The following is a 14,368-nucleotide window of genomic DNA, read 5'->3' as shown; positions in this document are numbered from 1 at the left end:
CGCGCTGCGCACGCGTGGGCGGCGCCGCGGGGCTTTTCTCCCTGCGGGGGCCGCGCGTCGCGCCGGGACTGACGATAACGACAGGGCCGCGGAGGGGGCCGGGCTTGCTGCGAGAGGTGGGCGCGGGCGGCGCGGCCCGGTGTCCCCGCGGTGACGTCGCCTGGCGAGCCCCTGCGGGCGCGGCGGCAGGTCAGTGGTGCGCGGCGGGGGGGCAGCCGGTCGCGGCGGCGGCGGTGGCGGCGGCGCAGGTAGGGGGCGCTGCTGCCCCCTCTCCCCGCCGCTGCCGGGCGCATGCGCCGGGCGCGCCTCGTGGGGCCAGGCGAGGCGGCGGCCGTTGGGCTGAGGGGGTTGCGCGTGCCGGGCGGTTGGTTGGGCCCCTGAGGCGGGCGGGCGGGCGGCAGCCGTCTTGTCAGGGCAGAACCGCTCTTTGCTTGTCGCCCACTGGTACTGTGTTCCTTAACCGTGCCTTGGCCTCGCCTGCAGTGGCTCTCTGACCCCCTGTGCCCGGCTCCTGGGCGTCCTTCCCTCCCGCTGCCCGCTTCTCCCGACGTGTGTGGTGCCTTTCTGTGGCTTTGTAACCGCTCCTGTCCCTCAGCGCCTTCCTGGGGCTCTGCCGCCACAGCCCTTCGAGCCCGACTGGTGACTGTGCCTTCAGGTGAAGCACAGGTGGTCAAGACGTGACACCTCGCGTTGGAGGAAAGGGTCCCATGTTGAGGGGGGGACATGGGGAGTAGCTGACTTTGGGCTTGCTTTACTTATTTTTATACATAGAAGGTCCATGAGCAATTGCAGCAGCAGTGCAGAAACCCGCAGTGGTCAGGCCCTGTGCAACTGGGAAACGTATGGCGGTCGGCGTTCTTGGGAACGGGGATTTAGCCAGTTCCTGCGCTGGCAAAGGTTAAGTCGGGGATAGAAAAATCTATTTCATGTGGTGTGTTTCCCCTTTGTTTGAAGGCTAAAGAAGATGAGGTTCTTCTCTAGTTGTGCAGTGCTTCTGGGCCAGTCTGCCTGCAGCTGCTAATAGGGCAGCAGAATGTCTTGCTTTTGTACCCACCTCTATCCTGCTCCCACGTGCTTATTCCTGCTGCTTCCCTTCATCAGCTTTGCTGCTTATTCAGCTCCTTAATGAGTTGGTCTAAACCACTCATCCAGTAGGGAAAGACCAGAAAATAGCCACTTATTTCCTAGGTCACAGAGTTGAACTGGCTTACCAGAGGTGAGATACTCTGAGGGAGGACTGTGTAGCAAGTATGATGAGAGAGCTGGGCTGCCCTTTTGGTGTCCGTGAACTGTTGGTTCATATAGCTGAATCCATCTAATCGTAGTCTTGTGCTGCGGGCCTGCGTTTTATTAAAAACCCACTTTCCGCTTCTTGTGATGACAGAGGAAAGGGTAACCATGGCAGGACTGATACAGTGGGGTCTGCCTGTGTCTGGAAACAGCCTTAACACCCATCACTGTCATGTGGAAGTGAAGCCTTTTCTGTTTATGAGCATACCGATTTCATGGCATCTCTTGAATGCCTTAAATATAGATTTAAAATGATTGTATTCATTTCGTTGCTTAAAATGGGGAAAAGGCAGGAGGTTCTCTGTTTTTAGGTTAAGAAAATTGTGCTCGTCCTCATGTATTAACTTCTGTCCTTTCTTGGCTCGCTTTTCGTAGGGTGAAGTTACAAGGCAGGATAGGAACTTAAACTGCTGCAGCTCTGCCTGAGTGTATATTACAGTAAGAATACCCAAGGTGGATTACAGAATGCGTCTTTGAGAATAGTTTCAGGTCTGCTGAATACTTGCATTTATTTTGGAGTAAATGTCCAGAAGACGAAGTGTTGCCACTGACTATATGGAAACATTTTCATAGTATAAGAAGTATTTTGAATGATTCTTTCTCCCTGCCTTGCCCCATTTTGCTATTTAAAGTGCTCAAAGCAAGCAAGCATTTGCATCAATGCTTAATGTAAAAGAATAAATGATATTTTATAACTGGAACCCTGTTTCTTCCAGACCCTGGATTACAGTTGAATTTGATTATGGTTTTTCTAGATCTTTATAACAATAGAAGCTGGGTTTGGCACTTGGTGGTGTACAGGTTATCACTGTGTTTAATGTTTGCCTTTTAAAGCGTATAGATAAGTTACTACAGATTTGTGTGGACCTGTATTATTTTGATTTACATTATCTTGGCTTTCTTAGAGTTCCCTCCCCCTGCCTCATTGTCCCTCCTTTTCCTGGTTTCTCTCTTGCACGTAGAGGCACTGTGATTTTATTTCATGTGAGGAAAGCTAAGAGATGGCAGCTGTTTTGCTTTCACAGAGTGAAGTTTTGACCCTGCTTTTGCTTTCTTCTGATTTTAATTGTTTATCAGACTAGTGCTTGCAGTTGTGAGGCTGGCAGCGTAAGAGTTGACAAGTCAAAAATACGGACTGGCTTATACCTTGGCATCGCAGCTTTCATTGATGGGTTGAAGTTTGCAAGAGTAATTGCAAATGAAGAGAATACCAACAAAAAAAAGCGAGTGCTATGAGTTACTGACATGTTTACTTACAAACAGTATTTTTTTAAATCTTGAGTTTTAATCTGGTGGTGTCTGAGGTATGAGTATTTTGCTATTAAATGTAACATTGTATACAGGTTCTAATTATAGATTCATAGCTGACATTTGCTCTGACTCTGTATTTCCAAGCTCCTCCAAAGTAATTTTCTCTAAGCTTCAATTCTAAAGCAAGTAGGATGAAGCGAGGGGCGTGGGGGGGAAGCCCAGAATACAGCTTGCTGCTGTTTTTCTTTAAGCTTGAATGAGAACCTCTCTCCTGGGAAGGAAGTCCCAAGGCCGAGCGACTCAAAATGCATGCAAGAGTTAGATAGCTTCTTAAAATAAAGCTTTGCTGTACATAAGCCACATTCATTATATGTCAGTGTGGTCATTTAATACTGTTCAGCCACTAAAAGTATCCCATAGTCATGTTTTACCTTTAATGGTGCAACTCACTATTAGCCCTCAGCTAAGTAGTATATTGTTCTGCTGATTATTAATTTAAATATCTTGCTGAAGGGCTCAATGGAGCTTGAACTTCTGCATCGGTTGGGAGTTTTACCTGGCTTATCTTTTCAAGGTAACTGTTGACCTTTCACTATCTTGAGTGGTCAGTTCACAGCAGGGAGAGAAACTGATATCCGGCTAAGGAAGCCTGATTTGCACAATAATTTGAAGACCATTTCCATTTTTGTCATCCTGTTGTAGAGGTGGGCTTCCTCTCTGATGACTGTACTCACGTTTCCTTCTATGTTGCCTTGGCAGAGGGCTGAGAAGTCTTTCATATGGTGATTGCTACATTAATTACTTTAATTTTTGTGTTAATTTCATTTTCGAAAAGCTGTCTGCTTTTGGCAGCATCGCTTTGTTTTGCTCATGTAAAATGAAGTACTGTGGTGACTGGCAGTTTTCAAGGAGTCAGCTACAGTGAATTGAAATGTGAACAAAAAAGATGAATTGATGTATTAAAAAGGTTTTATATTTTTCAAGGTAAATCTGTACGTTCAAGTCGCTTTCTCCAGTTAGTCCCTAATTTCTAGGGGCCCGATTCTGAGGTTCTGACAGAACTTGGTTTGTGATTAACATCACTGACAGTTGATGAAAGAGTCCTAACCAAAGAAAGGAAAAATCTCTTTTTAAGTGTAGCACATAGTGATTGTCACATGGACTTGCACGTAAGAAAGTGTTAGAAGGTATTCAAAGGCGGGATTGGAAGATTTTGAATTACTGCTCTTTGGTAGGGCCTTGGCAATTGACAGAGCGAGTGATTTGCTGTTTTGACATAACAAAGACAATTTTTATAAACAAACCTTACTATTACCAGACCTGCCATGAATATCAACTATGTGTTTAAGTATATCTTTACGTTGTATTTATTTATGAGGATTAATAGATGCTTCTCATTCAGGGGGTCGTACCATAAATTTTTGCAGCAAGCTTTTCAGCTGCTGTGTGCATCAGTGTAACCTGTTTGCAACCACTGGATTTAAAATATATGCCTGCTGAGCACAGTCCTTTGGCCAGCCTTTTCAGAAGTCTTCCATATAATCCAGCTTTTTTTTTTTTTTCTCCCTGCTTTGCCTTTTACATAAAAAGCTAATTTCTGAAGTGTATAGTGCTCTGGGTTTTTTGTATGTTCTTTCCAATGGTTTGTACTGGGAGATATGGGGAGTGGAAAACAATTTTTTTTTTTTTTTTTCCCCCAAGGGTAAGAAAATGTGTTTATTGGGAATGAAATTGTCTGCTTTTTAGATTTAGTTTTTGTAGGCTCTCTTTAGCAAGTAGCTTGCTTTTCTGGTACCAGGGAAGTTATATATTATTAAAACGCACTTTGTGACCTGCACAAATGCTTTAAAGAATTCACTTTATATATAGATATATATTTTTGATAGCGCTGCTTGTCTGATAACTCGCGAAAGCAATTGGAACTGTGAATCCCATGACTGCTGCTGAAATTCAAAAGCTGCTGTTTAGAAATCTAATGGGGAAGGCAGACTGTTCACAAGGCATTCTGGATTGGCACAATAGTAAAAATTTTAAACGAAAAGCCTGCACTGTGGTACCAGCTTGCCTCCAGTGAATTTCTGTGGCTAAAGGGCAGTACTAGGTGCCATGAGACATGAGTTCCAGCTTAGTCTTTGCCGCACAGTTATTGTGTGACCTAGTTTTCTTCATCTTCTGTATGCTTTGTATTTTTCTATGCTACAAATAGCACATAGTCTCACAAGGGGCGTGTGAAGTTTTTAATGTAAGATAAAACAAGAATGTTTACTCCTTGAAATAAGAATATTTTGATTTTTCTCAAAGGCTATATTTCACTTCCAGTTGACAGAATGACAGGAATGGAGACTGAAACTGCACGAGACAAAGCCATGGAAGAAGAAAGCACTGAACAGAAAAAGGAGAGAGAGAAAAAGAAGAGGTCAAGGGTTAAACAGGTGCTGGCAGATATAGCGAAACAAGTGGATTTCTGGTTTGGCGATGTTAATCTCCACAAAGATAGATTTCTCCGAGAACAAATAGAGAAGTCCAGAGATGGGTGTAAGTTTATATTCAGTATATTTCAGTAAACAGATATGTTTAACTTCCTTCTTTGCTGTATCGCTGGTGACAGTTACAAGTTATTTTGAGGTGCAATGTCTACTCCTGGGGAAGACAGTAGTTCCATGCTGGAAACCAGCATTAGGATTAGCAGCTCAGGAGGCAGAGTTTGGTACTAGTTTTTAGAAATTCTATTTAGTGTTTCTCTTTTCCTTTCCTTTACTACCAGCCATAAGTTAGAGGCATCTGCCAGGGTACAAATGGCTGCTAAGAGACCTGATTTTCTTTTTTTAACTTCGTATAATTTTACGAATCAGCAAACAAACAAGGGTCATTTTGCCCTTGGAGGTACAGTATTTGACTTATAGGGTAGATACATGCAGAAATTAAAATGTGACTTGGATTTGTGGTTAGATATAGGTACTTTTTTTTGTGTGTTTTCTGCACAAGTTTGATATGTGAGAAATTGTGTATTTGCATGTAGGGCTACTGTGGGTCTGTTTACTTTAGACAATTTTTGACATGGTTGATTTGACTTAAGAGGAGGAAATTGAGCTTGGTTCTGAAACTATTAATCAGTTTCTGAAGAAATTAATTTACGCATTAGCTGCAGTGACTAGTATGCTTTTGCTTTAAAAAACAGTACGTGTGTGGTAAATACAGCCTATCAGTATAATTGTTCAATTAACTGCGTTACGCAAGGTGGACTAGAAGTGTGGTATGTTTGTAAAAAGAAGTGGCCTTTTCCATCAAAACAAAAAAATATCAAGTTTCCAAAAGCGGTGACTTATTTTTGTTTTCTTAAGGAGTCCGTATTTATTTGAAGAGTCAATCATTAGTGCAGTTGCATTGTGTGAAAAGTGTAGCCTTCTAATTGCTTGGTATAGTCCTCATTTATATTGAACTTCAAGCCAGTTTTAAAAAAAGGGCCTTCAGAGGAATAAAATTTACCCTATGTTTTTTAGAGATATTAGAGCTTGGATGTCTTTAACTTTTTTAACGCTAATACTACATAATTTTCTGTCAAGGTTTTAGCAGCATGACTCATTGCAACTGAAGTGCAAGCAGGGGCTCTTTTGTGTTGGGAAGACTGGCTTAAACACTTAATTGAGTACTTGGAGGAGAGGCGTGTTTTCAATGCAAATTGTTTTTGTATTGTAAAACTACATCAGAAAGGGGGTCGTCTTCCTTTCTTTTCGAAGACAATAGTTATCAGTGGGGAGGTAAAAGAACGAAATTCCTTTATCAAGAGGTTAGCACAAAAGAAAATTAAATATAGGTTTACTTGAAACTTTAATTTTGATGGTAAAAATTTTCTGTAAATCCTGGGCGGCATGGTTACTACACTGATGACTTGCAGATTGTTTTACAAAAATGCTAGTGGAGTCTTAATGCCAGATTAGAACACGCAACTAATGCTTTCTAGATTACCCTGTTTTTGTAATTTGCACCTTTTTTATCCCTAGATGTTGACATATCGCTTCTTGTTTCTTTCAACAAAATGAAAAAATTGACTACTGATGGAAAATTGATAGCTCGAGCAGTTAAAAGTTCATCTGTTGTAGAGGTATTTAATATTTCACTCTTGTATGTGCTGATACTGGGGTAATAATGACGGTGGTACTGAAGTACGCAGTAATCTTATGGGAAACATTTGTTCATTTCTTGTTACTTTCAGCTGGATTTAGAAGGAACTAGAATTAGAAGACGCCAACCGCTGGGTGAGCAACCGAAGGATGTGGATAGTCGTACAGTCTATGTGGTAAGGTTGTACTTGTTGTATATGCCTCGTGTCTGGCAGAGTGCTTTATTTCTAACTCTGGAAACTCTTTTAAACTTTCTTGTTGTTAATTCTTTAAAAACCTACTGTACATTGTCTATGACAATCTAATTGCATGGTATTATTTATTGTATTAAGAACAACAAAACCAACATAAAGCAGCCACATAGTTTTACCCGAATTAGAAGGTAGATTTTCCTTGAGAGCATCATGGATTTAGCGCAAGAAAAGTTTACATAAAGTATAAAAGCTAATAGAATTTGATTGTCTTTTTCTTTTTTTTTCTCCAAAAGAAAAGGACCGTGTGAGGGAGAGAAATGCATTATAGATGTACCGAACTTGTAATGCTAAGGCCCGTAGAGTGGGGTTAATGTACATGTTTAATGCAGTGAATATTTTTTTGTCAGAAGTGTGTCTGTGCATCAATATTCTTGTTAACACAGGGCACGACTGGGCAGGTGGCTGGCTACTGTTGCTTGTGCGGTGTACGTAAAGGAAATAAATTAAGCGAAGGCAGGTGAGCACTGGCAGTGACCATGGCAAGAAAGGGATTGGTTTGGTACGCTGATTTCTTGTACCAGCTTAAATCATTTTAAATGCTGAGCAAAGAGCTGCTTCACCTGCTCGTAAGAAAAGGTGCACTTTCATTTAGCTATTACTGCTTTCACTGGGCTTTTCTAGTTAATGTCATTAGAGGAACAACACTGGTACCAAGAAAGATTTACTAATTACACTAATGTAGTCAAAGCTTTAGAATAATAACTTTATTAGTTTTATCAACAGGAGCTGGCTCAGTTTGCAAGGTAATCGGGCGTACTTTATAAAGTTGAATCTGTTTAGAAAATCAGAGGCAAGTGCCATGACACAAACCTCATTCTTCTAAGGGCGGAATGTACGTAAATGAGCTAGTCTTATGTTTAGGGGACTTTTTTAAAAAAAAACCAACCCAACACAAAAACCAAAAAACAAAACAAAACAACAACAACAAAACACAAAAAAACCCTGTGGCTACCTTGATACTGAAATGTATCATTAATTTAAATGAAAATAGTTTGTGCTGCTGGAAAAACTCCGCATCGCAGCGTGATATTTCAGATGTGTCAGGGTGGAACAGCTATGCCGTATTGTCTGCCCACTTAAGTGGTAGCATGGAAAGAGATCTGACGGTTGAACTGTCACTTACTTAAAATCCTGTGCAATTTCTTAAATAGAATTGAAGCCAGTGTGGAATTCCCTTTGTCTTTAAATAAAGCTTTTCATGGCTAATGTCAATTTAGGTATATACCTGTAGCTGTTAGCAGCTGAATTAGTAATTTCAAGCAGGCACCAAGCTTTCTGTGATGAAGATAATAATCATGGCCAAAATGCCAGCCCATCCAGATAAAGAGAAGCTGGATTACTCTGATCATTACATTCTTTAACAAAAGCCCAGAAAAGGTTATTAGGTTTTTTTAAGTACAATGTGCCAATCCTGGTATTTCCCTAACATGATTACAGAGACTGCTTAGAACTCCTCAGATACTTCTTTGGAAAAGATATTCCAAATTTAATGAGCTACATAGTCTATACATAACTTAAATATATAGCTAAATAGCTTTTAATTTTAAGCTTTTCTGTAAGACCAAAATAGTTAACTGGTGTGTTTTGTAAGTTCCTGAATTCACAGAGATCTTGTTTAGAGAATATGTAGCAACCCGTTATCTTCTCTTACTGCTACCAAAAAGAGTGGGGTGTTTTCCTTTTTAAAGACTAGTGTACGAGGTATCTGCTCTTTACACTGCAATTACAGAAATGTGAAGCCACATTAAATGACTGGTATGTAGCAGGGGGGGGGGGCAGAAGTAGTCAAAGTGTTGGTAAGTTTTGTTACATTCTGGAGTAGGTGAAAAAGATTTCTGTGTCGGATTAATCCAGAGGTTACAGTTAAAGCCTCCACTGTGAAGGATTGTCTCCAACAGTAGTATGTTTTCTGAATTTATGGAGTAAGTCCAAGCTTCATTTCTGAACTAAGAATTGAAACTTGAAGATGTGTTTCTTTAAGGAATAGTAACTTCATTCCTTTATATTTTTTATAATCTCATTTAATTTTGTGAAAGTTTTCATTAAATTTCTCTGACATAATCTTACGATTAGTGACTTTTTTAATATGCTTTAACATAAACTACACTTTGACATAGATTGGTTTGTTGTACTCATCCCATAGTATTTTTAAAGCTTCAAGAAGCTGGCTTTTCAACTTTATACCAAACCATAATGAAATGCTTTTCTCAGGCAGGCAGAGTTCATGCAAAAATAGTTTTCTACCTGAATGTGATAAATAATGTTTTCCTACAAGGAAAACCTTTTAGTGCAGTAACTTGCCATGGAAAACATGAAGTATTGCTGCCTCTCCATTGTTGTTTAGGCATGAATTTGAGAGTAGGGTCTATTTAGAAATTGATACGACAGCATTTCTCTTTGATTGGTGAAGGGAAATGTTTAGGAACTGAGACATGATGTCTGCAAGCTGCTGAAATGTGTTTCTATATTAAGGAGTTTATAGAAATAAAAAGCAGACAGTTTTATCATCCAAGAAGCTGGCTAAAAGTTTCTGGTGCATTTGATCAAGTAGGCCAGAAGTGCTAACTGCTAAGCTTTAAAGTGTTAGATAGCAGCAGAAATTTATCAGTTTGAGTAGTGACTCTTTACTGGCCTGCAAGAATTCTTTCTATGATACCTGGATTACCAACAATAATTAAAAAAAAAAATCCTTGTGCTTTGCAGTGGATAGTTTGAGACAATGCAGAATTATGTTTGCTTGAAGGTCTTAAATTTACAAAGATATTTCATGTTGCAAAGATGTAGCTGGAGGTGAGGTCTTGGTTTCTGTCACAGGAAGAAGATGAACATCTAAATTAAATATCTAATGTCTGTGTTCTAGGTATATGAATGATTAGAGATCCATTTTCAGATCACTGTTTTTACTACCCGAATGACCTGTTGACAGGAATACTTGCTGAAATAAAAAAAGCTTCTCAACATTGTCACATCAAACTTAAATACATTTTGTTGTGACATCTTTTTAATTAGATGTAGTAAACCATCTGATACAATGGTAACTCAGTAGTGAGAAAATGACCTTTCTTTCTTTCTTTCTTTTTTTTAGGAGCTGCTTCCCAAAAATGTCAATCACAGTTGGATTGAGCGGGTGTTTGGGAAGTGTGGTAATGTAGTTTATGTCAGTATACCCCGGTATAAAACTAGTGGCGATCCAAAAGGATTTGCTTTTGTTGAATTTGAAACTAAAGAGCAAGCAGAGAAAGCTATTGAGGTGAGTAATGGTGCCTCTGGTCTCTTAACATTCTTCCTGATTGTCACTTTGCGATATGGATGGTGTAGTCTTTACTAGTTCACCTACTGGATCTTAAAAAAATTCCTAAAATACTATAACTTAAAAACTTAACTTAGCGGGAGTCATGTTCCTGTCTCCTGCCCCCAGACCGCCAGTCAATTTCACAATTATTTAAAAGCGTAATTCTGTTAATAACCTGGAGACTTAGTAGAAGCATAGTGAGTATTTTTTGGAATAATTTGGTTGGCCGCTCTTGGCATCTCTTACAGAAAGAGAGATCTCTGTGTCACAGTACAACGGCTATTAAATTTCATCAGAATAGCAATACCTAATTTTCTGTATTTAAATGTGATTTGAAAGTTTAAAAACATTTATGTTTCAATATCATAATGGTAACAGATGCATAAAGATACTGCGCTTGAAATCAAGCAAGCTCTGCACTTAAAAAGCAAACCCCAACAATAACAACAAAAACCCCATGAAAACCAGCACACCACTGGAAGTTCTGAAAGAGCAATGTATACCTCTGGAGTCATGAGGGACTACATCTTTCTTGAATGAATAGAGCACTGCTGGTTTTAATTTAGATGGAGATTGTTTAAAAAAGAAAATACATTTTTTTAGTAATGGTGTGTGGATTTTAATATAATTTTTTTTTTTTTAAGTTTTTGAATAATCCACCAGAAGAAGCGCCGCGGAAACCTGGGATTTTCCCCAAAACAGTAAAGAATAAGCCTGTTCCTGCACTGAATACGAGTAACAGCAGTGTAGTAGGTAAGTGCTATTAAGTTACTGGGATCAAGAAACAAACTGTTTTGTGCCTCAACTTCTGAAGAGAGAATTTTGACCTGCTGTTACTGCAGTCTAATCTCACATTTGTTAAAAACTTTATAAAAATAAAAATGCATGTTGCTGTTTGTTTGTTGGCCAATGTAGGCTTAAGAATGAAAGTGTAAAACTAAAATATAGTTAAGTGTCTGCCTTTTTGTTTTCCTGCTTGATAAAGAACTTAATTTCTTTTTTCCTCCGTTGCCAGCTACCAGTATTAGTCATTGTTGGGCTGGCAGAGCAGCTTTCAGACTGTACAATAAATCATTATCTAGGAATTTAGCATTAGCAAAAGACAAATTTGACACAGATTGTTTTGAAAATATTTAGTATTGAAGGGAAAGATGCAGACATAAGAGCAAAATTATACTTAAACGTTAGTGCTGTTCAGATGAGTCTGTGATCAGCTGACATAGAGCAAACCTTGTGGTATTTTTCTCTCTGCTGAATTTCTGTGAGACAACTATGAAAACAGTGGCTTTTTGCCTTTCTTCCTCGTTGGAACTCTTGCGATTTGAGCAGGGCAGTCTATAGCAGAATGAACTTCTTACAGCATAGTTACATTCCTCTTTACGTGCTTCATAATTACTTGTAAAAACCTGGAGGATATTGCTGAGAAAAGAATCCTGAATTCACAGTTGAGCATGTTTCCAATAAATGCAATCTACTATAACTTACAAAGCAGCATCACAGGATTATGTTGCAGCTTTGATCACTGAAACATTTTTCCTCGTTTCTGATGATGTAATACAGTTTCCCAGACTTCAGACAACTTCCCGTCTTTTTCATAAGCATAATGATGAATCATGTTATATTCCTCACTATTATCACTAATTCTTTGTTACACCAGTAACTATAAGGACAAAAAAATCAAAGAAAAAACACGCTTTTTAAACCATTCTTTAAACCCACCTAAGATACTCTCTACTGCTTCATACTGCATCCTGCCTGTTATAACTTTGAAGAAAGTAGACAGTATTGAAAATAAAATCATCTTTTTCAGATTGATTAAGTTAAAATTCTTTAATTTAGTAGGCAAATAGTTGCTCAATACATAAATAGCGTGATATATTCAGTGGGCTGAGGATCTCCTTTTATTCTCAGAATACAAATTGGCAGTCTTTTTTTATTTTCTTGTCTTTGTTGTTTGGCCTGGAAGGAGGAAGGTATCTCTTCTCAGAGACAAGTAAGGGGTGACATAACAAAATGTGCATTTGTTAAGGAGAAGCAAAGAAGTCTAGCTCCTTTCTTTTTAATTTGAGAGTAAGTACTTGAGGAATCCTGTAGTCAAGCTGCCCTTGTGACCCAGAGGTCTTTCTCACTTTGTGAGACTGTGAGTCTTATCTGTGGGTTTTGGTTTTTTTTCCTCTTCTGCTTAAAATGCCTAGGAAGAACTTTGGGACAATGTACTGCATCTCTCTGGTAGTTAGAGATGGCAGAGACAGGCGTTTCATTGAACATCCCAGATTATAATGACATGCAGTATCGTGATTGTTTGCTTAGGTCAGTTAATCTAATCTAGTTTTTAATCATTGGCAGTTTTAAATACTGTATTTTTAATACAGAAGAGAAGAAAAAGAAGAAAAAAAAGAAATCCAAAATCAAGAAAGAGAGCAATGTACAGGCAGCTGTAGAGACAAAGGAATCAAATGCGAACACTACAACAGAGCAAGTACCCAAGTCAAAAAGACATAGGACTTCATCGGAGTGTTCAGAAATGGAGGGGACCGAGACTCACAGGCAGCCCTCAAAGAGAGAGAAAAGAAAATGGGACAGAACAGAAAGCTCAGAGGTACCTTGGGAAAGCAGGCCGGGGAAGAGAAAAAGAACCAGCTCTGGGGAGGGTGAGACATCAACTCCAAAAGTCAAGAAAACTGTTCAAAAGGATGAAGTTCGTCCTGTAAAAGAAGAAACAACAGAAGCTCCAAAAGATTCCAATGGTAAAGTTTGTTGCATCTCTTTTTAGTATTTTCATGATTTATATGCATGAATGAAATCACGTGGCAGATGTATCTCTTACAGATGACAAACGGTAGGCTTAGTAATGAGGGAAAAGTCTAGATTAGGAGAAAAGCTCGATTTAAAGACACGGCATTCTTTGCAATTCAAAACGTATTTGTAGTGGCTTAAGTTAAGTAAATAGTAATCTTGATATGCTAGAGGGTAAGAAGCAAGTGAGGAAAAGGGGGGTTGCAAAGAACATGCCTGGAAAGCAACGAGAAATTTAACAAGTGTAATGTGTGTAATACAACTGCATTAGCAAACTGACTTTTGGAGGCTAATAGGTTTATTACTTGGATTAAAGATTATTGAGTAAAACTTTCAAGTGCTGGTAAGAGATTCAGACACTGAATTTCTGGCTTTGAACGACTGAAAAAGTAACTGGTAAAAGGTTGTTCTGCTTGGGTCAGTAGGTGAAAAACTGTTGGTATGGTGGAGGCATAACAAGGTCAGTTTAGGAATATGTGGTATTCCCTGCAGTTAAATTTAAACCTGGTAATGAGTCATTCCAAGGAGATAAGCTGCATGGAGAATAGGAAAGAACTTTCAGCACTGAAGCAGGTAAATCTCGTCACAAGTAAAAATAGTTCACAAAGAAGTTAATATCAACAGAACTTCAGTGAAGTAAAGTATGGATTAAACAGTCAGCCTAGGCAAATGGTGACAGTAGAAGAATCTAGATAAGATTAAAATACAAAAGAAAAAGCTGATGATCCCAGTTTCTTACATGAGATAAGAGAAAAAAGCAATAGATGGGATTAAAAGCTGCATTGAAATCACATTTGGGTTTACAAGAATCCATGATTAGAGGCTAAACTCAAGCAGTTGAGAAAGTAGACTAGAAATAGATAGTAGGCTCTGATTTCTGTGAAAGGAATCAAAGAACCAGTGTTCATTAAACTATTCTGTTAAGTATCTGTCAATGTTAGAACTAAACATTTCTCTTTTGGACTTTTTAATGTAGACGCTTCTGCAGAAGATGACAAAGATAAAAAAGACACATCCCTTTCAAAATCTAAAAGGAAACACAAGAAAAAACACAAAGAAAGACACAAAATGGGTGAAGAAGTCATTCCACTCAGAGTACTCTCCAAGTAGGTTATGAAATGTGTAACTATGTGACTAGCTTACCGTACCTGGTGGATGGGGAGCTATTTATTGTTTAGTATGCATAGGTTTTACATACATTTTGCCTTTTAATCTCAGTGTGCACTGGGTTCCTTGGCAGATTTTGCATTTAGTTGCTTTTTTGTTGTAGTTTTAACTGCACAAAGCAGTAGCGATAGGCCCTTTTGGCCTAATGGGAGCTATTGTTTTAGCTGACCAACTTTTTGCCTTTCTCCAAACCTCGG

The 14,368-nt window shown here is 39.1% G+C and overlaps 1 protein-coding gene across 1 annotated transcript in view; it reads left to right on the top strand.

The window, feature by feature from the left end:
• The window catches only part of LARP7 (La ribonucleoprotein 7, transcriptional regulator), a 29,032-nt gene continuing 14,664 nt past the window's right edge, over positions 1-14,368 (top strand). Inside the window, exons 1-8 of the mRNA XM_075501227.1 lie at positions 1-189; positions 4,861-5,076; positions 6,543-6,643; positions 6,755-6,838; positions 10,002-10,166; positions 10,853-10,961; positions 12,581-12,955; positions 13,981-14,110. Of these exons, the coding sequence (XP_075357342.1) occupies positions 4,869-5,076; positions 6,543-6,643; positions 6,755-6,838; positions 10,002-10,166; positions 10,853-10,961; positions 12,581-12,955; positions 13,981-14,110 (1,172 nt within the window). The 5' untranslated portion in view covers positions 1-189; positions 4,861-4,868. The remainder of the gene's footprint in view (positions 190-4,860; positions 5,077-6,542; positions 6,644-6,754; positions 6,839-10,001; positions 10,167-10,852; positions 10,962-12,580; positions 12,956-13,980; positions 14,111-14,368) is intronic.

This window comes from Mycteria americana, chromosome 4 (assembly GCF_035582795.1).
Source record: "Mycteria americana isolate JAX WOST 10 ecotype Jacksonville Zoo and Gardens chromosome 4, USCA_MyAme_1.0, whole genome shotgun sequence".
Lineage (NCBI taxonomy): Eukaryota > Metazoa > Chordata > Aves > Ciconiiformes > Ciconiidae > Mycteria > Mycteria americana.
The sequence above is the reverse complement of the archived record's forward strand: the minus strand, read 5'-3'. Positions and strand labels throughout refer to the sequence as shown.